This window comes from Myotis yumanensis, unplaced genomic scaffold (assembly GCF_028538775.1).
Source record: "Myotis yumanensis isolate MYYU_CA2020_CCGP unplaced genomic scaffold, mMyoYum1.0.hap1 SCAF_9, whole genome shotgun sequence".
In the NCBI taxonomy this organism is placed as follows: Eukaryota; Metazoa; Chordata; class Mammalia; order Chiroptera; family Vespertilionidae; genus Myotis; species Myotis yumanensis.
Window position 1 is genome coordinate 58,337,012 of NW_027223760.1, and position 24,287 is coordinate 58,361,298.

Here is a 24,287-nt window from a genome sequence, read left to right on the forward strand (position 1 = left end):
GCGACCAGATTTTTTTCGTTGTTTAAGAGAGAAAGGTGTATCAAGAATAATGACCAGGCCATGAACCAATTCATTAAATGTAAGTATGGAATTTGTAACAGTGGATAACTGTGACACTCATAAGTCATTTGTGATTTTTTAATTCTCTAAGTTGCAGCCCTGTGGATTTTTGTTGGGAAAAAAAAATCTCCCTCTATTTAGGGACATTGGATGAAATATTTCCAGAAAATGGAATATTTCAGTGGAAATTCTTGCCTACTATGTCACCATTTTGAAAATGATTAAAGAAAGTGGGGTCTCCCCCAGCAAAGGCAGGTACTTTTTTGACTTGTCAGATCGAAGCTGGACATTTTCTCTTCGTTTGAAACTGCCACAAAATGAGCCCTTTCATGTCCTCAATAATACCAAACCAATGCAATCCATCTGTTCTGCTAAATTATTTCTAGTTCCCTAACCAAAGGCACTGCTTTTTCATGCATTTTATCATGATTTTATGCCCTTTATTATATTTTACAAAAGGTTCTGATTCCTCCAGGGCCAATGAGAACTGATTAGGACACTGGCCTCCGTCCAGGCTTTGAACACAGGAGGGGAAGGAATAGAACTGTTTCCTTTTTTCCCTGCTCCTTGGCAGAAAAAAAAAATTTAAAAAAGAATCTATACCGTGTGTGTGCTCTGTGTGTGGGTGGGTGTGGGCAGGCTGCATTTTATCCTGTCACAGTATGACTTTGTAGATCATGTTCAGAACATTCCTTCTATAATCAGGTTGCATTAATGGGTTTTCTTTCAGAAAGACTGCTTCTTTAGGAAAGAACCGGGGTGTTGTGAGACTCAATGACATGGTCATTTTAAACTAGTCAAACTTCAAACCAGAATGCAGACTGGGGTTCGGAACTGAGCCGGCATCCCCAGGTGCGCAGCTCAGGGTAGGCACTCCCTGAACATTCGTTCCTTCCCGCACAGGAGGGAAGGAACTGCCTAAGTGCTAGGCACAGAACATGAAAACAGAATGACGAACAGTCCCACATTGCAGGGTCTCTTGATTAAGAACATGAGAGAAGAGCTAGCCATTGGCTTGCTTTCCCCAGTCCCTAACAGCAAGGTAGTGAAGACCTGTATTTGGAAATACCCAAAAGAACGCCATCTCTTCAATGCATTGTGTTTCCAAATATACTCAGAATTCTCAAAGAAAACATTTTGGTCAGAGTCATAGAAGACTTTAGATAGACATCCTGCAGACTAAGTATCTCTGAGAACGGAAATCAGTATCTCCCTAAATTATGATTATCTGAGCACTTTACCCCATTTTATGACTCATTATGCCATTGACCTTTGACTCAAGAGAGCATCATGAGAGAGAAATGAAGGGATAAAGGGTGCACAGGAAATAGAAAATATGGGAAGGGATTAAGTGAAAATATCTATATTTAAACATAAACACGTAACCTAATAAATTACTCACAATAATACCAGAAAATGAAAACTGTTGGAGACCTCAATTTGAGAGGAAAAGTGAAGTTGGCAAATCTAAGACATCTGATAAAAGTGAGGCAAAATGGAAGTACTCCAGGGGACGCTGAGTAAGAGAGAAGGAAAGCTGTTGCCATTTCACTATTTTCAGCTTAGTCATCCTTCAAGTTCCCATAGCAGTGCCCTGTGAGATATAAATCTCAAAACATGCTTTCTCCAGATCCTTTTTCCAGGTAGACATTTTTCATATTGCATTGTTTTTCCCCCACAGCTTTCTGTAGGAACATGCAGGTCCTGTGTGTGGGTCTTACTCTCCAGCAGCCATAGAAGCAGAAGTGATGATTAAGAATAAGTATTCCTTATCTTTAATGTAATTGTTGTTTAAAAGAACTATATTTTATAATAAAAAAGGGCCAGGGTAAAATACTTCCTGGCAGTCAATAGGAAGTAAAGAAGGGGGAAAAAGTGAAATCAAAGCAGTAAAATGAACCGTGTTACATTTTAATAGTGACAAGTTACACTAGAGTGTAAACCAGAATAAGTACATGTCCAATAGGCTGGCCAGTTGTTCTATCCTTACTGTTCATTAGCTGATATCATAGCAGGTTATTTTTTCAAATGTGTGATTGAGAAAATGAGAAAGGAGTTGGGGCAAGCATAGAGTGTATGGCTGTAAATATATGTGACTGGTGAATGAAAACATAAAAGATATATTTCTTATTACTGGTATTTAATGGCATACCAGAGGCAGAAATTCAGTTTCAGAGCTGAAAAATATATTTATAGAAAAAGAAAAAAATCAATGAAACTTTATGATATCAGTCAAAATGTGGGTCTGATTATTAACTATAGAACTGACATTATTTAAGACATAGATGATTCACTGTATGAGCTTATAAAATATGAGTGGCTATGGAATTCTTAGGTTCATAGAAGTGAGAGCTGGAAGCCCTGTTGTTTCACGGTGTTCATTATTCTGCCAGATAGAACTAGTTGCTGCAGTCTGGTTTCCAGTCCTCTGCTCATTCCAGTTTTAGATGACTCAGACCATGGATTTGCCACTGTTTATCTTGGATTTTCCAGCAGCTGAAATCTCAGTTAAAATGTTTCTCTTTAATATTGACTTTGAACATTTGCTTCCTATTTTTCTCTCATGTCTTCTCATTCTATTGCTTTGATTGTTCTCAAATTTAATGTTTATCATTAACATCTTCAAATTTAATGTTTATCATTAAGTCACAAATGCCAATAATGTGTTTATTTATTGATCAGGGCAATGGTTGATCAGATGGCCATCACACATTTGCCTTTGTCTTCAACATTACTTACCTGGTTTCATTTCAATTTAATTATTGCCTACCTTGGAATAATTTCTCTGAAACATAGTTTTATTCCTCTAGAAATGTAAATTGGGTGTCAAAAGGGAGGAACTTCAATGCTGTGACAAAGGAAATTCCATAAGCATTTATTTGTTTAGCAAATAATGGCACAGTGTCAAGAAATTTCCATTTTCTATCACTCGAGTTACCCCGTGGGTCTCGCACCACTCCCCCACCCCCCCCGCCCGCCCCCAGCCCTGTTACATGGCTTATTTTCAGTGACAAGCACAGCTCTGCCCTCTACACAATAAAACCCTAGGAAGTGTCAGTAAGTCCAGGCTTCCGGCTGCTCACACATCCACAGCTGCCAAATCCCCGTAAATTAGGGAGGTTGAATATGGACGTGTCCTGGTCCTGAGGGAGGTGCTGTTGTCACCTGAGGTTTCTGTGTCACCTGGTGATCCCTGGGCAGGGACATGAAAGGACAGATTCTCTTCGAAGTTCACTGAACGTCGTTCTCTTCTAATCCGTTGCCTTATAAGTACCTTATTATGATACATATTTTAAGTGAAATATTAACACTATCTGGGTAATTTTAGGAAACAGCAATTTTAAAAAGTTGGGCTAATTCACTTCATACACCAACATGATGTTTCTTGGGCCCACAGACATGCCAGCTGAGAACTGTGGCCGCAGATTTACTGGCTGAGCTTTAACTTAACGTATGGTTTTGTCTTTCAAAGGACTGTTCTTTCTTAGGTGAAGTGAAAGTCTCTACCTAGCAGGTGTGTAGAAATATTGACTGGGTCTGGAGTGTCTCAGCCTATCTCTGGTTAAACAGTGGTTATCGTTTTTGTTTCATTCCCATTCTGTCACAAACTAATGCTTTTATAAAGTGTATTAAAAATGAAACACTACAAAAATGAAAATTGGTTGAAGAGCATACAAGATTCTATTAGATTCAACAGACATAAAGAGACTCTGTCAATTTACTATAAAAGTTTCTTAATGTCTACTTTGAATTCTATACAGACCTCATCAGACCATAAACAGTTCCTGAACTGTTACTGATCCCATAGGTCACACATTGGTCTAGATCAGGGTGGGGAACCTTCAGCCTGGGGGCCTTATCATTTGGTCTGGCCCTGCCAAGGCAACAACAGGCAGGGCTCAAAATTCAATAAATCTAGGAGCTTTGTTCATAGCAACATAAATTTATGATAAGTGAATTACATTAAGTGAATGATGTTATAAACATCCAAATGGCCTTTGGCAGAGAAAAGGTTCCCACCGCTGTCTAGATGAACACTACTATGAGGTGCACACATATGGAGGAGTGATCAGCATATTTGTTCTAAACAAATACATTGAAATGTATTGGTCTTACTTAAGTCCTTTAAGAAACAATAAGGAATTTGTTTCAACAAATGTTTTAGGTGAATGTAAAAAAAGACATTGATTAATTTACTTCTCAGCAAAACTACAGACCCTGTTTGTTTTTAAGCTGATACCTTTGCAAAAGAGTTAGCTATTAATTTCTTTGTTATAGTTTTTTTTTTATGCCAAAGAAGAATATGCTTTATGTCAGTTGCCCATTTAGGTACAAGCAGTCCATCGGTCCTGAACGTTGCCTACTCTCATTTTTCAAATATTATTATGGTACTTTACTAAGCAAATCAGTGTCACATTCCTTCATGATGAAACTCAGCCCATTATTAATCATCTTAAATGTGACTTGGGGCCTTATTTTCTTCGAAACGTTGTCAGTGGAGTACTGTAGGCTTCTGCTGTTTTCTTTCAGCGGATTCAAGGTCGAAAAGCCAGCCTGGAGGAAATACAGCTTGTTCACTCTGCACATCACTCACTGCTGTATGGCACCAACCCCCTGGACGAACAGAAGCTGGACCCCAGGACGCTCCTAGGTCTGTATGGGCCTCTCTTCTACTGAGAACAGCACATTCCAGAACTATCATTAGTCAAGGCGGGTGTCAGTTCAAAATACTTGGCAAGCAGTGCTCTTTGGAATGAGTGAGTCCCTTACAATAAGCCAATGCAGATGAAGAAAAATCTTGCATCAGAAAAAATGACCATGCAAGTTCCATGATGTTAACATTTAAATTCATGTTTATTTGAATAGCTTTTCTCCACTGCATTTTAGCATACAGGAATAAATGCACAGTTGAGTTTGTTTGCTTACATTTTTAAACCAAAAGAAGAAAGGTTTTCACAATCTTTATGCAAATTTATCTTCACCTTTTCCATTTGTTTTGTGTCATTCACTTCTTTTTCTCTGTGACCTTAACAGACAGAGGGCATAGTACAACTTCTTTTAAGTGAAAACTCCTTAGTGCTATGCCTAGAATATGGCATTTTATAGTTAGATTGCATTTTAAAACTTGATATAATCTTTTTAATGTCTTCACTGTAGAATTAAACAGTAAAGTAAGTGGCAGAAGTAGAAAACTAATAAACATAATTTTTAATTAACATATTATTTTTCAAACTTCTGCCATCGGATTTTAAAATAAAATGAATGTTGAACGGGGTTATATAAATGAACAATAGAAGTAATAGATTTGGAAAAAGTTCAATACAGAACCTTTTAGCTGAAACAATTCTATTAATTAAGTTTATTAACAACCTTTTATAGTGGAATACAATACATAACATAGCTATACATACCAAAAGGATATTTTAAAAACAATTTTAACTTAAAAAAAGGTATTGCAGGGCTTTTTTTTGTCCCCTTCTTTGAATAAAACCTATTGTGTCAATTCCAAATTATTGGACTCTCTCACCTAATTCAATATTTCAGAATGATTTTATATTAACTGGTCCTAAAGAATTCAAAGCAAATATTTGATATGCAGTAGGCAGGTATCCCTCACCTTATGAAGTAAAGGAAGATGAGTTAGTGTGTGTATGCCTACATGCATTCAGGGGAGGTACTGGAAGAAACTGACAGAAAGGGGAACACATGAAAATTATTCAGTGTTTGCCCTAGCCGGTTTGGCTCACTGGATAGAGCGTCGGCCTGGGGACTGAAGAGTCCCAGGTTCGATTCCGGTCAGGGGCATGTACCTTGGTTGCAGGCACATCCCCAGTAGGGAATGTGCAGGAGGCAGCTGATCGATGCTTCTTTCTCATCAATGTTTCTAACTCTCTATCCCTCTCCCTTCCTTTCTGTAAAAAATCAATAAAATATATTTTAAAAAGAAAGAAAGTTATTCAGTGTTTTAGCAAACATTATTAAAATTCGATGATGAGAAACAATTCGTATAGAATTAAATCTATATGTTAATATAAAGACGAATAAGTCAATCTGAACATATGTACTCTGTATTTTTTTCCTTCTGTTGAAGGAAGGAATCTCTGCACGTAAAGTACTTCATTTACTGTGGTTACTACGTAATAAATGTCCTTATATTTACATGAATTAATAATCTCACACAATTTACCCAAAGATGAAGTTAACCACACATTACCATTCATGGTTTTATGAGTTCAAAATACTCACACACTTAAAGATAGGAAGCTATGTTCATTTTTATTTATTTATTTTATTTATTTATTTTTTGGTTAATCCTCTTCCAAGGATATTTTTCCATTGATTTTTTTTTAAGGGAGAGTGGAAGAGAGAGAGGGGAAGACAGAGAGAGACAATTGATGTGAGAGAAAAACATCGATTGGTTGCACAAGCCCCAACCAGGGCCTAGGCCGAGGTGGAGCCTGCAACCAAGGTACATGCCCTGGACTGGAATCTAACCCAGGACCCTTTGGTCTGCAGGCCAATGCTCTATCCATTGAGTCAAACCGGCTAGGGCAGTTTTGATTATTTTTAATTAAGTTAAGAGAAAATAAGTAGCATCCTTCCCCGCCCCCCCATTATTTATTTATTTATTTTTTTAATATGGTCTTAAACTATAAATCAGTATAGATATAGGACTAAATATTTTGGATTTAATTGGGAAGAACTTACACATAGGTGTTTGAGAGATATTCCAAAACAACAATTTTCTCAATTTTAAGAGAAAAGACATGTTTGTGAAAGAAATGAAGTTTAAATTTTGATGAGCTAGAACTGTTTACTTATGAAACATGGCAATGCCATCATTTTTTTTTTTTTCAAACGAAATTTGTCACTTGAACAAAACTGATTTTCTCAAAATATTCAACATAAATATCATTTAAAAATTTGATGGTTTAAAAAGGAATTCCAATGTATAATTTAGACCTCTGGCAACTCTTTTCATGTATGTATGCGATGAAACACTGAGTATCAATAACTTAATTTTTAAAGTTTAAATCCCAATAATCTGGCCACTTATCTCATGAGGTTTGAGTATTTAATGTGAGATATAAAATTGAAGATTTTAGGGTTAGCTTTGGGTATATATGTGGAGTTAGTTCCACAGGCACCTCTCAGGGCTTAGTGCAACAATTTCAATATTAGGTAGAGGCCACATGAGTAAATATAAACAAGGACATTGCATTGCTTAGTCTTGATGTCAAGCATGAAATTGTGCGTTCATACCACTTCTGATCTACTTCACTGTCTCATGTGAGTCTAGACACAGCATGTTTTCCTCCATTCAAGTTCAAAGTGAATAATTCCATTGTTTTCTAAGTTTAACTTTTCATACTTCTTTGTTCTTTATAAAATTTGAATTCTCATGGCTTATTTTTTATTTATATCTAAAAAACCAGACTGCCATGTGTAAGTATAGAGATGTAGAACCATCAAGATATTTCTCTTTCTTTTTCCCTTTCTTCCACTCCTGTATATTCCTCTTCTTCCCCCATTCCCTCCCAACGCAGAGTGGGGGTGGTGAGGTGGAGGGAACTTGTCAATGTGCACACACATTGAATTTAAATTCATTCCATTTATGAAATTTCTGAGTTGAATTGATAATACTACTCTTCTTAGTTACGTTCCAGAGTTAGGAGGAGTTAAATAAGAGGAGTTCATTATGACCAGACCTATCAGTGTTTGTATCTTGAAAGATATCTGTAGATTATAAAATAATTAGATTTGAAAATGTGCACCATTTGTCTCTTTAAATACTCTAGACCCAGTAAGGTGACACTTTAAAATAGTCTCTCCAATCATTTCTGGTACAAGGTTTTCCTGAGCATTAATATTCCTGTCGTTCTTACTACCAGTTTTCATAGTCCTGTGGCTAGCCAGATCTCAGTTCATGGGGATGGCAACATAACATTATTTTTAAAAATGCCAGTCAATTCAGTAAATTAAAATTTTTACACACCACTAAATTTAAATTATTATTTGTCTTTTTTGTATTATGTAAACATTACTAAATACAATTCTCCTTAAGCAGCTTAACATTTATTTTCATTATTCTCTTTGAGCTTACATAAATTTTTTAAAATTACTTTATTGCATTGTAATATTAACTTTATTCCTTTTAACTATGGAATGAAGAGTTCAGACATTAAATATACAATATTATATATTTTAATTTCACATATGACATGTGAATGCATCCTTGCAAAATATTCAATAATATAGAGATATCTTTGTTATGAGCAACAACTTAAGTAAACTTTATCCCTCCCCAAGCTATCCATAAATTTTTTATGTATCTTTTACTGATGTCAGCATTTCAGGTTTAATATGTTTTTATGACTTGTTTTCTATTGCTTATTTTTTTCATGAATACCCTTATATATAATGAGGTGTATCATTTTTTTCATTTGTACTTAAAATTTTGTTTATCATTTTCCATCTGTTAGCTATTGCGTTTGAAAAAATCAACTCATGAAATTTCTTGTTTTCAAAAATCAAATATTTTCTGTGACATTAAAATCTATTTAGACTTTTATTGACATGGCATGTGAATTCCACCACAAGCCTGTTTTCATTTTTCACTATTATTTCATTGATCATCAATAGAACAAATGAATTGTGAAAGGTGAAATGGAAGTTTGCACCTCTTTCTACCACTAATCTCCTGAGTGACTCATCTGAGTCACTTCACAGCCATTTGACTATGACAGGGAAATGCCTACTCCTTTCCCTCTAATTTTGCAAGGCAGATTTTAGCCTAAGAAATTTAGGAGTAGTTATTTTTGTTTTCTCTATTCATATAGTAGATAATGTAGAAAATAAAAATGCAGATAACCAAAAGGATCAAAATTCCTTAAAGTATTAATACTAAGAGACCATCACAAGTAAGATTTTGGCATATATTTTAGAGAAGATATATTATTGTATTATATAGATCCCTAAATAGTATTAACCTCATTGTAGTGTTTTGTAACTTGTTTGTTTGAAAAACTTATAAATATTGGAGAGGCTAAGTATACTTAGTCGTAGCTATATCTGAAATAGAAATTTAAATCTGTATTTTTAATAGATGTTTTAATATTTGAAACATTAAAAATGGAAGTCTTTCATAAATATTGGCTTGTAAAGCCACATTAGAGGGATATACTCAGTGAACAGCTGAGTTATTCATAGTAAGGTATAAATTTAAAAATGTTGTGATACATTGTACAATGTGTGGGACAGTTAAAACAAATCTTAAGACTTAAATTTCATAGGTATTTGTTCATGTGGGGCAATAGATTCTACATGTAATATTTTTATTTATTTGCTGTGAGCTTTTACCTATCTAAAATTTGATCAGTTTCCTCCTGAGTTAAATGATAGATACCATGTGACATAATACTATGTATTAATAAGCACATCAAAAATTATAACTTAGTTGTTAGAAATATTAAAAATTAATATTTAAAGACTATATATTCCCAATTTATATTTTTTTCATATCTTCTTGCTATATAGGTGATGCCTCTCAAAAGTTTTTTTCTTCATTACCTTGTGGTGGACTTGGGGTAAGTATGAGTTTGTTCACTGCTCTTAAATAACAAATTTCCAAAAATATCTCCTTTGATTTATCTATTCAATTATGTTTAAGGCTGTTTTTCAGTAGAAGTTACACTACACTGCATGACTAACTCCATAATTTGTAGGGCTCAGTGCCAAATGAAAATACACATCCCCCTGTTCAATAACTAAGAATGCAAGATGGCAACAGTAGAGAATTAACCAGTGTAGGCCCCTCTTGCTGTAGGGCCCTGTGTGACTGCACAGGTCACTGCTCACAAAGCTGGCTTTGCTAGGCTTTTCTATACCTGGGGAAGAGGTAGTACGAGAGGGTACCGTTTTGTAGCAGAATTCAGTTTGCAATCAGTCACACTGAATATGCAGATACATTATTTATATTCCTGATGAAAATGGCATAACCCTCACAGAGTGCTTTGAATTGTGGGACATTATGCTTGTGAACCTCTGGGGGCCATTTTTGTCTTCAATAATTAACAATGTTTTTGACCCAGGATATTTATAACACTTTGAGGGATAAATTTGTTTGAATCCAGCAACATATGAAGAAAAATGCCTACATTTTGTGGATGATTAGAACATACCCAATAGTCTTCAATCTATTTAAAGTTAACCCTTACCATTAATAGACCCTCATCCTGTAGAGCTGAGTGCTAAGTCATGTTGGGACAACATATACTAGACCAGGTTTAAGGACTAAGGAATTTAATTCAATTAGGTTTCTTGGATATGGAAGGGAAAGAACAAAACTAGTCTTTTGTATGCCATGTATTAGGCAATATTTTGCTATAACTAAATTTTATACAGGGAATCCCCATGTATTTTCAAGAAATTCTTTCATTTTAGTGATGTTAGATTTATCCAGGATAATCTTTCTATTCCTTTACCTGTGGTTCTGCCCTCTAGAAATAAGAATGGAAACTACAACTAACAACTGATAGGACTTTACAGTTTCTCATGTACAACAGATGTTCATAACAACTTGGTAAAATAGTCATGATTATTAGCACCATTTTGCAAATGAGAACCTAAAGTGTCAGAGAAGTGAGGTTATTTTCCTGAAGCCACACAGTACAGGGGGAAAAGTGGGAAGTATGAGGTGGATGGGAAAGTCCAAGTGGAAGAGTTCCAAAAGAGCATTTTAGGTGCTTCCATGGCTTCCATATTGAACAGGCTAGCCACAGCCCCTGGAGCCAGCAGAGCAGCCACATGGCTGGTGTGGTGAGGTCCCCTCTGTGGCAGCTCACCAGTGAGCTTGGCTTTTTGACCCCCAGCACAGGACAATCACCACCCCATATGTGTCCTTGCTAAATTTTAGCAAGCCTCCTGTGATGCTAGGAGCTTTCAAAATTATTCTAGAAAGCAGAGGACAAACTGTTTTTTAACATGAAGTTCATTGGCTTTGAGATTATTTTCTAACATCCCAAGTGACCATCTTATGAGAATGGCTGATTACCTGCAAATGAGGCAAAGAAAGAAACAAAGCTAAGGACTACTTATGGGTCTGGTGATGGTGAGGAAATCAAAACTGTTGAAAGAGTGGTGGTCCCCAAACCCCCACTCCTTTACAAGTACCTTTATTCCAGGACCCAGAGCTTAAATGAGGACAGCTCCCCAGGGCCCACTTCCCAAATCTGAACGGGGCTGTGCCTATAACTCACTATCCCTTGAACACAAAGTTCCTTCCTCTACTCTGCTGCACTAAACCCATAGCAAGGTAACTTCTTATCTTTAGCCAGAACTGCTCTAGTAAACTCTTAGATGTGCCCAGTGAATGAACAGTGCCTGTCACTTCTGACAGTGGGTGTCACAGAATACGTCCTTAGTAAGGTCCTCAGACCTAATTCAGATGGTGTCAGTGCTGGTGGGAAAGTGTAGCTTGAGCAGAGGCAGGAGAAGTTTGCCTGCATTAATACTGGAAAGGGCTGGAGAGAGTTACCTCTGTTTATCAAATTGGCCTATAGGTCTCTGGTGGTGAGTTTGTAGGTCTAGGTGAGTGTATGTGTGTGTGTGTACACAAGCTTGTCCTGTTGATGTACCAGAGAACTCGTTGGATTCAGTCTTTAAATTGATTTTTTCAGAAATTAAATTGTGTTCTTATACGTGAAGGTACCATATTGCCCCCTAATATCTTTGGTTTTGATTTAAGTCCTAAGAGAGACTCTGGATCCTCTGGATTTGTACTGGTCTCCGTTTTTACCTCCCAGACAGTTCTAGACATACTCCGTATATGAAAGATACCCAGTATGAACTTGGTGTGGCCCAACTTGGCATGATAGGGGCACCCTAGTGAGCTTGGAAACCACTAAAATGGCTTTTTTCTTAGGCCATCATTCTGCTTCAGATTATCTAAGATGAACCCACTGGTTTAAATTCTAAAATACATAAATGCTCCCCAACTGTTAAATAAATTCCAGTTACCTTTCTACTAGGTGGGTTTATTACATACTTACTGAATGCTGATGATTAGATGGCTTTTGAGGAGACTACCTGAGACTTTATGAAATCATTCCCTAAAATTCCATGTGATGATTCAGCAGTGTTGTTCAGGCAGCTCAATAGGTGAGTGGTATATAATGTGCTTTAAAGTATGCTCTCCTGAGTTGCATTTTGAGCAACAACCTCAAGGTTTCTGAATTCTTTTGTGTTTGGTTTTCATTTTGTTTAGTTACTATGGCATGACTCATTTCTGATGACTGTGTGATTGCACTACAAGAAAATGCGCCGTTGAAAAGAGCATTGTACCAAATCCCAGGACTTGGTCGGAGTATAGTGAAACCGATAATTAAGGGACTCCGGAAACAAAAGCCAGTGCAGGACCATTTTAGTTCTCACTCCTCAGGGTATACATATCACCAAAAATAGTGATCATTTTCCTGGCCATCTGACCTGCTGCTGTGTGAAGAAATCTTGAAGTCATTTCTCAGCCTTATTTTTCCCTCTTCACTTGATAGGCCACAAAGCAAAAAAAAAAAAGAAAAGAAAAAGAAAAGCCCACAAAAGCAAGGACGAGCAGGCTTTTATGATAATGTCGTCATCAGCTCCCAGCTTCAAACGCTTCTGCGGCTTTTGAGTTGTCATTTATAACTTGGAACTGAATCGACCCATAATTCCCCTGATACACTTAGAGAAATTGATAACAGACTCTGCACTTCTTTTATGGCTCGGAGGAGGCAACTCCAATCACATCACTATTGGCAGGCAATATTATTTTTTGACATGGTTGTAAAAGTATAAAGGGGCTTATGGCATTTGTTTAGATGAGGAATGGGCTCTCAAGCTGTGCTGGGGTTTACAGGACCAGATTAGTGAGAAGCAAAGGGAATATGATGTTTGCAAACAGGATATGATTTTATATATAAGTTTGGGTTTCATGCTCTGGTCCCTGGGGAAAGCCCTGCAGACAGCAGAGAATTCCACTTTCATCCTACGACAGACAAGCTCCCAGTGCCAAAAGGCAGACACAGCACCGTGGTCAGTGGGCAGCATCAGACCCTTGATTGGAGGAGGAGGAGCTGAGGAAAAGGCAGAGTAATTCCCTAGGAGGAATGAGGAATTGCAGAGCCTGGGCAGAATCCCGGCCAGCCTAACTGGTCAAAGATGTGCCAAAAATGAGGCTCCGTGAGTTTAATCAAGGCGCTTTCTCCAGCAGCAGCTCGGTCGGACTGGGAACAGGAAGCCGGCTTTTTATTGCAAACTTTTACTCGGCCCGTATTCTATCTGATTGCACCTCGCTCTGACACACTGTGGGGGTTAGGGATGTCATTTTTCTGTGATTTGGGGAGGGGGAAATGGGGAGAAGAATTAGGTGATTGTGGGGAGGTAATTTAAGGCTCATTTCAATTGCTCTGAGGTTTTCAGCAGACGTTTCAGCCATATACTAACTACACTCACTGTACAGGTTTGGATGAAATGGCTCAAATTTTCTTTCATTCTGTCAGGTTTAAAATGTAAGCTCTCCCATCTGATATATACAATTTACATATGTGGAAATATGATATATGTACATATATTTATTCAAAAGAAAATTCTGTTATTTTATATTACATTAATACGTTCACATTATTTTTCCATTTAATATACCACATTGGTCCTCCACATTTATTCTCCCCAATAACAGTAAAAAGAAAAAGTCCAGTGATCAGCCTTCCAAAGGACTGCTTTAATTTTCTCTATCGTATTATAATATCAGGAAATAATTTATTTTATTTTTAATACATTTTTGTTGATTTAGAAAGGAAGGGAGAGGGAGAGAGAGATAGAAACATCAATGATGAGAGAGAATCATTGATTGAGCCCGGAACCCGGGTATGTGCCCTGACCGGAATCGAACTGTGACCTCCTAGTTCATAGGTCAACACTCAACCACTAAACCACGCTAGCTGGGTGGGAATGATTTATTTTACGACCAAATCTGCGATTATATAGTTGAATTGAATGTAACAGATAGGTTTGGTTAGGACACATTTCTCCTGCTATTTAGAGTGGTTGTTGTTTTTTTTTGTTTTTTAAACAAAATTAGTATTTTATTTTATTTTATTTATTTATTTATTTATTTATTTATTTATTTATTTATTTTGTTAATCATCACCCAAGGATATCAAGGATATGTTTTCATTGATCCCTAGAGAGAGGGAAGGGAAGGGAAGAAGGGAGAGAGAGACAGAGAGAGAGAGAGAGAGAGAGAGACAGAGGGAGAGAGAGAAAGAAGAGAAGAGAAGAGAAGAGAAGAGAAGAGAAGAGAAGAGAGAGAGACATTGATGTGAGAGAAACACATAGATTGGTTGCCTCTGGCATGCGCCCCTACTGGGACCTGGGATTGAACCTGCAACCCAGGTATGAGTCCTTCACTGGAAATAGAACCCAAGACCCTGTGGTGCACAGGCCAGCACTCTAACCACTGAGCAACACTGGCCAGGTCAACAAAATTAGTATTTTAGAAGGCATACCATATGCCATCATAAGAGGAGTGAAGGGCAGGAAAAATAAGATAAGACTTGTTGTCAATGGTTTACCAAAGTGCAGGAATGAGATAAGGAATAAGACGAGTTGCTCAGAGCCTTTTCATTGGGCTGATTTGGATAAATGCTATGCTGTGGGGGCACAAAGGATGAGACTTCCAGAACAGAAGAGAGGTGTGAGGGTTACTCAAGCAGGCATAAGCAAAACTGTTAAGAAACAACTAGGCATGAATGTGTTTGTGTATTGCAAGGGGCAGTTATAAGTGAGGGTCAGGGGGAGTCATCCAAGTAGTAACTTTAGGTTATAACAACACACCATATTTTTGACATTTGCACCAAGCAGTTGCCAATTAATATGGCTTATTTTTTCTGCATAAAAACCTAAATCAAAACCTATGCTTATGCCAAAATTGGGATGTTCCTAAAGTTTTGATAATGACTCAGAGACCCCTGCCTTTTAACCTAAGTGTGTGCATCTCGTGTTATTCCGCCCAGTTATCTTGAGCACGCACAGTGCCTTTTGTTGTGTCCACAGAGAGAGGAGGGGGTCACATCTGTTTCTCACGTGCCGTAATCAGGATAATGTTGATTTCCTTCGTATTAATGTGCAGCTCGGCCCTGGCTTGCAATCAGTACTTCATTTCCTCCACTGCTGTTATCAAAGATCCATCACAGTCCTCTTCCCTCCAGCACAATAAGAGGATCCACCCTGATTTGGAATCTCTCTTTTCCTCATCTCCCCTTCCTAATTGTATTTGGGTTTTCATTAGTTTTCAAACATGATGCAAATGACACCAGCAGGAACAACCCCAGGCACCTGGGAAAAGGAAAACAGATAAGCCACCTTAATGAAAGTGTTTGAAAAGATTTTTATTTGTGCTGTGGATTCCGCAAAAAGATCATGTTGCGCCAGAGTGGGAAACTGGAGTACAAAATACTATGCAAGCCAGGGAATTCCTGCTAAGTGACAAAGGAAGTTTCCAGTATTGCATAGCGTATGCTCCCACAGAGATAAACATATGCACATTACTCTGTGTTTACTAGAAGATGTAAAATTTCATAGAGTCTTTAAGTGTCTGATGCCCATTGCAGAAGAGAGGAAAATTAGAAAGGAAAACCTTCACATCCTCTTTAATTCACGTAGCTGTAGCATCCCATCGGCGATGAAATTCCTTTAGTTGCTTTGACAGTATGGCTGAGGACAACAGGATGCATTTTGAAATTTTATCTTCATTTTCTTTTTAAAGTGAACCTCAGTATAGCAAAGCTATTAAAATTCTTCTCTTGTCAAAATGAAATCATCGTCAAAGCTTTACCCATGTGTTTTTTACATTCTTGGTGGCACACAATGTCTATGGAAAATTGTATGTGCAACTATATCAACCAGATGATTCAGTAGCAGGGAAGAAAACATATATCCCTTTTAAAATAATTTTTGCTCTATCATTTTCCTGTTCTATAATAATGTCCTCCATTTGCCTATGTGTCTTGATGATAAGCATCGAGACAAGAAGAAATTGCTCCTTAGATTCTGTAGTTGCTGAAGGTAAATGGATTGGAGAAAGTTAAGCTTCTGCCTAACTCAGGAAACCTATGGTTCTATGAAACAAAAACTCTGAAAAATTAAAACACACTTGAATACATTTGAATATACAGTCATCTACTGATTGCCAATTCTGACTGTCAAGAAAACATAAAGCCTTAGGTCAAACAGAAGTTTAGAGTTCACACAGGAAATGGGGCTACCTAGAGAAGGAGTCTTGCTACAGCTTCTCTTGTGCAGCCTGAAATACAGCTACGACCAGCCCCAATCAGCCTTTCATTCTGATGGAAAAAACTGCACTTGCATTTTCCCTTTGTCATATTTCTACCCAGGATAGTTCCAGGTCTAGATAGTCATCCTGTAACAAACTAGTAGTAGCATATCATTATTGGATGTGCTATCATGAAGTATTTTGACAGTAAGTTAAGTGAGGCATAATGGCTGAATTTTCAAATAATAATTTTTCTTTCAAAATCTAAAACAAAAATACAGTGGTTTTCAGAGTGCTTGAAATGGCAGGTAGTTCATGGCCCACTTCCTAGGAGGTAATCATCCCCAACCCCCAAGTGGACCCCATAGCTCCTGCCTTGTGGGCCAGCATCTTCTTGTTATTGTGCAGGCTTCATTTTAAATATAAAATAAGTAAAGTCAAGGACTTTACATTCTAAGCAATGGCTCACTTATCTTAGAAACAAAGCATATATTGAATCATTGTTTATATGAATACTAATGAGACTATTAAAGACTAATACATTTAGAATGATATACATCCAACTCGTTTGGTTAGTTTATTCTGTTACATTATCAATAATATGATTTGCATGGTTTCTAATATTTCTGTGGACACATGTCTACATATTCTTTATATGGATCTGTAAAGACTTCTCAAAATGATCCTACACCAGTTTGAAATGTAATCTTTTAAGGAACTAAAAATACAAGGCCTGCAAGTAGTGAAATTTGCTTTCAAAGAGACCATTTTTTTATTAAACCTGCTGCCTCCCCTTTAAGCATTTCAACATCCATCCTTCCATCCATCCATCCATCCACTTATTAAGTAAACATGTATGAGAGACTCCTATGTGCCAAGTATGGAACAATCTTTAGCCTCATGTTTTTCTCTTACATTTTGATGTTTGTTTTTTTCCTTTTTGACTCCCACTTATATCTCATTATTTTTATCACTTTTTGTCTATATTAATACTCTTTTATTTATCAATTTTAGTGAGAAAGACTTGGGAGTTAATAGAGATATGCATCGAAGGTAATCAGAATATCTGGATTCTTAGTCAAAAAAGATTGAGAGTCATTTTCCTACTGAAATATTCCTAAAGATAGCTTGTCTCAGCTTTCCTCAGCAAAGGCCTCAAGTCTGTATTCTGAAATCTAGCAAGTGCAGGTGACAGCATCTGACACTATCCCATTAATATCAAGTCGTAAAGAAGTCAAATGCCAAATACTTATTGACACTAATCTCTGTGCCTTTGGATTTAATATATTCACAGCTTCTGTTGGCTACCACAGCTTAGGGCAGGATTCATTGATTTTCTTATTCATCTATTCATTTGCTTACAAAATAAATATTTATGGAGTGCTTATTATGTGCCAGGAACTGCAGGTACATCACTGAACAAAATTTTATCCTGATGATTGAACTTATATTCTGGTGGGGGAGACAGATAAGCAAATACACATTCGTGTAAATATGTGTGGGTAATGATGAATGTTATAGAGAAAAGAAAGCAAAGAAGTGGGTCAAATACACATTCATGTAAATATGTGTGTGTAATGATGAATGTTATAGAGAAAGGAAAGCAAAGAAGTGGGTGTGGCATGGAACTGGTGGTTGCTGGGCTATGTTGCCTTTTGAAGATTGGAATTGATGGGGGAGGGATAGTCTGGGAGTCTTGGTTTCCTGTGGTGACTAACTTAAAGAAGGACACAGGGAATAATGAGATCTGTACCCAGGGCCCAAGGCAGGATGATGGGAAAGCAGTTAAAGCTTTTCAAGATTGCACAGAGTTCTTAGTCCTCATCTTCACATCTGCCCATGAAGATGTGAACAGCCAGGGGTAAGGTTGTCCCATCCAGAACACACAGAGCTCTTGGCCTCCTTTTGGGCTGCTGGATTGAGTTGTGGTGATGTGGGGCAGGCACGCTGGATTTACAGGCACAGCCTGCAATCCTGAGGTCTCCCTTAAGATCTGAACTTGGAGGTCTGGAGGAGCTTGAGGCTAGGGGCACAGTTCAAAAGGACTCAGAGATCTGGGCCTCAGCGGCAGATTCTGGGCTGTGAGACATCTGGGTGGCTCCACATCTTAGCAGCATTACGTGCTTGGGGGTTCCCAGTCCCCAGGGACGTTATTCAGACATAGTTTCCTGTATAAATTGTGCAGCTGCAAATTAGATACAGTATTCTAACACCTGCCCGTATTCAAGTATAATGAAAATTCCCTGACATTTGCATGACATTTCCCAGTGCCTTTTCATGTTCATTTTAGTGGCTTTTTGAGTAACACTGTTATGTTGTGGTCTCAGTTGTCTCTGGCTGGTCCCTGTTAATTTATATCTGAGTTAGAAGATTCGGGGTAACTGATTTGTTGATCCCCTTAGATTAATGCACGAACCAAAGGGTGGTGACTTCTCAACTTCTTCAGGATCAGTTCTACATAATGCAAGGAACTCAAACTTTGGAATCTGAATTCCAGGGACGTTTCTTACTAATAACTAGCAGTTTCCGATCCTTAGTATCTTCAATATTAAATGAAACAAACCAATAAAAAATGTCGACTAAGTTACTTAGGACTGTTCTCTAACCATATAAGTAACATAATAACTCTTAAGTTTGACCCTAATGGGGTTCAGATGATTGACTTTAATGGATTATCTCTTAGGTAGAGGGACAGGTGAGATACCTTGGTTTAGCCAGGGGCCTAGAGAACTCTTTACTCTATTGGTTCTCATACAAAACTAGTCTGGTTCACATCCTCACATCAGAAACTATTTTCTACATACGGCTTCTAGTAAATATATATAAAATATATATAAGCTGCCTTATATATTTTAATCCTTATAGCAATTCCAGGAGTCTTATTGTGAAAGTTGTAACTGAGGCTTCCCTTTCTACAGTAAAGGAAACTGAGACTCAGAGAGGGGAGTAAGTTGTTCAAGTCACACAGTTAGTAGGTGGTGAAGTCGAAATCTGATTCCCAAGCTCTTCACCACAATTCTATGCACACACACTCTCCATAATTTCAACCGCATATGATTGTCAACACTCCTTTCCCAAATGAGAATAGCCCTAGCCATAAGACAGCACAATTGTTTATTTTGCCAAAAGCATTCTGTTCTTTATTGAAATTCCTGTAAAGTATGAAATCCATGTACTCAGACATGATTAATCTGGGGTAAAATATTATGTAGCCATACACAGCATTTCATCCCTACCTAGAACACTGAAAAATCTCTGCCTTTGGACCAAACCACTGTGAGATGAGTTAGCGAGGACTCATTTCACACACCAACCAAGTCAGAGTTAATTGTATTAAGCTGCTCGTGATAGGAATGGGGTTCTAACATGCACTGTTTAGAGAATAAAAAGGTCAGCATATTATGAAATACCATTTATGCAATATGTACATCAGATTAAATGAAGAAACAGTAGGGAAAATGTATTATTTGGCTTTATCTCTGACTCAATCTTGGAAAGACTGAACAGCAGGTCACTGAAGCTGTGAATAACAGTGGTGACTCCCAAATTCCTCGACTGACCACATAACCCACAGGAATCCATATATTATTTGGCAAATCCTGTAGTTCACCAGTATCTTAAGTAAGGATCCTTCAAGTCTCGAAGTGTAACACTTGGCCACAACAAACATGTTCCTCTATTCTTGTCACTGGTACATAAATAGTAAAGAATATGTTTTTGGAGACGGAGAAATTGCACATGCAAGGTCAGTAGAGCTTCCAGAAAGCAGTCGATCACACTGTGAGGCGGTCTGTAGAACATCAGCACACACGGCATGCCCTCGCCTCCTCCAGCTGCTGCACTGATAGTTAACGCCTTCTTTCCATATGGAATTTCGGTCACAGTATTCATTCATCATATCCATGGTTTGGCCTGGAATCTGGAGGTCCTCCCCATAGCTGCTCTTTCTTTTTCATCTCACCATGACTAAAGCAGCTAAGGTGTGGGCATTATAATCTACAGGGATCCCATGGGAATGTGCTGTCATTTACGTGTTCCTTCCAGGGCTGAACAAAAGAGCAAAAGCATGTGGGTTCACCCACCCATTGTCATCATAAATCCATCCCAGCTCCATTTCAAAGGTCTCAGGCTTTTAGCAGAACATCTAACATGAAATGAATATATGCATCCAAGGAGCCGGCATGTTGGATCATGTGGGCAAAGGGAGGAACGCCCATTGTCACAGGCTGCAGAGCCATCTGAAGAAGAATACACTAAAGAATACCATAGGGCCTCAGCTCAGAAAGATGACTTTCATTAGTATTCTACAGGAGAGAAAAAGCGATGGTCATCGGACACTTCCTCACGCTGACAGGTGGCCCTAATTAGGTCTGGTTTTGCAGAAAATAAATAGGCTGCTGTCTCAGGGATATGATTTAAAAGCTCTTCAAAGCTCTGAAACCCTGCAGTCTCATCTGGCGTACCTGCCCAACTGATGTTCTGCCACTAGCATCAGGGCACCTTAGGGAGACTTGTACCAGGGGAGGGGGGCGCTGTTTTCAGAAGCCACCGTGATGAAGCCCATGGGCAAAGAACCTTGATTTAGAAATTAGAACATTTGGATTCAGACCCCCACACTGTCATTGCTTCCATTGCTTCCGAAGTCTTTCTCCAACTCTGCAACACTGAAGTGTAGATTCTGATTCAACAGAACTGGCAGGGCCTGAAATTCTGCATTTCTCACAAACACCCATGTGATATCAGTGCTGCTTACCCATGGACCACACTTTGAGTGGCAGGATCCTATAGGATCAGGAATGGGCAAAGCATTTGATATTTCTGGGCCTTGGTTTCTTTACTTCTGTAAAATAGAGGTGATTAATGAAATGTGCTTATCATCCTCTTTGGGGATCAACTATGGCATACTTGGGGATTTGGTTGACTAACACTTAGAATGCAATCCATCTCCATTGTGCAAATAGTTATAGGATAGGAAAGTTTCTATAAGGGGCAGGGGTGAACTATGACAACAAAGTTCCAGGGAGGAAGGGACATTCCAGATGTTTCTGAATACCAAGCCAGGGAAGGGAGGCACCTAATGCTGGCAAATGAGAGCTGCAAGTCCCGGTGTAACACTAACTAAATTATACATGTATTGCAGAACCTGAGTAAGGTAGAGTTTTTTATATCACATTTCATATTTTTAGCCACATTAAAACCCTGCCAAGAAATTGAGGGTGGGCAAATGTAGGTTTACAGTTGTGAATAAAATTCTTTTGAGTTAATAAAGCTGTTGTAATAATCATAACCTGCATGTCTTTTACAAACAACTATAAACCTACTTTTGTGCACCCCTGTATATCACTATAGAATGAATTTTTCTCATTAATTAATTAATTTCCTGGACAAAAATTCATTATAAGCATCTATTATATGTCAGACCCTGCACCCATGGCCCTTAACACAAGCTCTGATGGTATATCATTAAAAAGAGATCTATAGCCCTAACCGGTTTGGCTCAGTAGATAGAGCATCGGCCCACAGACTGAAAGGTCCCAGGTTCTATTCCGTTCAAGGGCATGTACCTTGGTTGCAGACACATCCCCAGTAGGAGGTGTGCAGGAGGCAGCTGACTGATGTTTCTCTCTCATCGATGTTTCTAACTCTCTATCCCTCTCCCTTCCTCTCTGTAAAAAAAATCAATAAAATATATTTTTTTAAAAAGAAAGATCTATAAATCAAACAATTTAGAAAAACCTTAAAATTTATATCTTAGAAATTATGTCTTAGAAATTAAATCAATCTAAAATGATTTTAGTGACTTAAAAGATATTAGATAATATCTAAGTTACCAAATCAAGATGCTGTATGAAGAAATATCTAGTCCACAATAGATGATTCATTTAAAAAATACAGTTAACCCAATGCAATGCAGAAGTTGAAAAGATATTCAATTTCTCTCACAGTGAAACTTTCATACAACACTAGAGGCCTGGTGCACAAAATTTGTGCAATCAGGGTGGGAGGGGGGCGTCCCTCAGCCCGCCCTGCAGTCCTGCACCCTCTTGCAGTCCGGGAGCCCTCTGGGGATGTCCCCGCAGGGAGCGGGCCTAAGCTGTCAGTCAGACATTTAGTGCTGCCATGGAGGCGAGAGAGGCTCTTGCCACTGCCGCTGTACTCGCCAGCCATGAGCCAGGCATCTGGCACACTGACCACCAGGGGCAGCACATGCATTGAACGTCGGCCCCCTGGTGGTCAGTGCACATCATAGCGACCGGTTGTTCCATTGTTTGGTCGATTTGCATATTAGCCTTTTATTATATAGGATGGTTAAAAGGGCACAGAATCAGTACTATGATGAAAAACCTTTGTCTTTGTTGAGTCTGGTGTCTGTAGGGAGATTTTTAGGGGTATCTGATTATTATTCAAGCTTCACCCAGTTAGTCAGAAATTCCCTGTGGCCCTAGCAGCAGCATGAAGCAAGAGCTTACTAACAATGCTTACTACTGGCTGAGGAGTTTTCCCACTTTTCAGGGTGAAATATTCAAAACATCCTAGGAAGAATGGTGTACCACTTAGCCATGCCCACTTCCTGCATGTGAAACCTGTTCTGTTAATGGGCACAATAATACTATCTTTAACTCTGGAATATTTCGGAAAGGAATCAACAAGCTGCGCTTATGTTATACAAAGGAGACTGTGCCCAAATTCCTTTTCTTTTAAGTCATTCTGTTTCCCTGTTAAATACTTTCACATCCACTTTCAGTACAGGTAGCTTAATTTCTATCATGTGCAGCTTTTCCGAGCATTAGCTTTGTTTCAGGTGCCAATGATTGAGCTACACTGGATGTGCTTGGAAAAGGTCCACATTCATTCAGGAAACTCTAGTTGAACTAGATCCATATGTAGCTTTAAAAAATGTAGTGTTCTGATTGGAGGTAGTTTCTGGCTTCCAGCATGATCACATATGATTTTGCTTTTGATGTGCTGTGGAATAGAAAGTAATGTTGGAACCAAAACTCTGGGATCATTTTTTTTTCATACTTACCATTTACTGAGAACTTCCTACTTTCACCTTTGTGTTGTATTATGTTAAGCACTTCACATGCATTAACTAATTTAATGCTAATAATAATCCTGTGAGGAAGGTAGTATGATCTCCATTTTTCTTTTTTGTTATGTATTTTTATTGATTTCAGAGAGGAAGGGAGAGGGAGAAATAGAAACATCAGTGATGAGAAAGAATCATTGATTAGCTGCCTCCTGGATGCCCCCTACTGGGGAATTGAGCCTGCAACGTGAACATGTACCCTTGACTGGGAATCAAACTGTGACCTCCTGGTTCATAGATCCAAGCTTAACCACTGAGCCACGCTGGCCAGGCTCCATTTTGGAGTTATTAATGAACATGGCCAAGTGTGAACAGCTTGTAAGTGGAAGTGGTGGTTTTCAAGGTCTCTAACTCTAAAGTCAACAAATATAAATATGGTGTTTTTGAACTTAACATTGATGATACCCTTGCCAAAGCTACCACCACCCAAAAATGGGATAAGGTAAAGGAAAGTTTGTCCAAAGATTACTTCCTTGGGAATTCTATTATAAAGCTTATTAGAAAGCCTGTCAGTTTCTCCAAATCCTGGAGCCTCTAGGTATAAATTATTGGTGTAATACTTAGATAATTATTGGTAGTCATTTTATCTTGGTACAACTTATCTTGATAAGGCTGACTTACTAATAACTCTCTTAACACATCCTATTTTTACCTCTAGTTTCACCTTTTCTTTCTTCCCCTCTTACCCAAATAGAGCTCTTTCTTTGTACAATTTGGAAGAAAAAGGGCTTTCTCTATGAACTTAACCCTTCTCAAATAATGGTATGTGAAGCACAAGATTTTGTTTGTTTATGTTTTATTTCCTACCTATTATAAAGCAAAGCT

General features: G+C 38.1%; 1 protein-coding gene across 1 annotated transcript in view; it reads left to right on the top strand.

Annotated features, from left to right (window-relative positions):
* The window catches only part of HDAC9 (histone deacetylase 9), a 751,983-nt gene that overhangs the window by 525,252 nt on the left and 202,444 nt on the right, over window positions 1–24,287 (top strand). Inside the window, exons 15-16 of the mRNA XM_070424407.1 lie at window positions 4,591–4,711; window positions 9,598–9,647. Coding sequence (XP_070280508.1) covers window positions 4,591–4,711; window positions 9,598–9,647 — 171 coding nt within the window. The remainder of the gene's footprint in view (window positions 1–4,590; window positions 4,712–9,597; window positions 9,648–24,287) is intronic.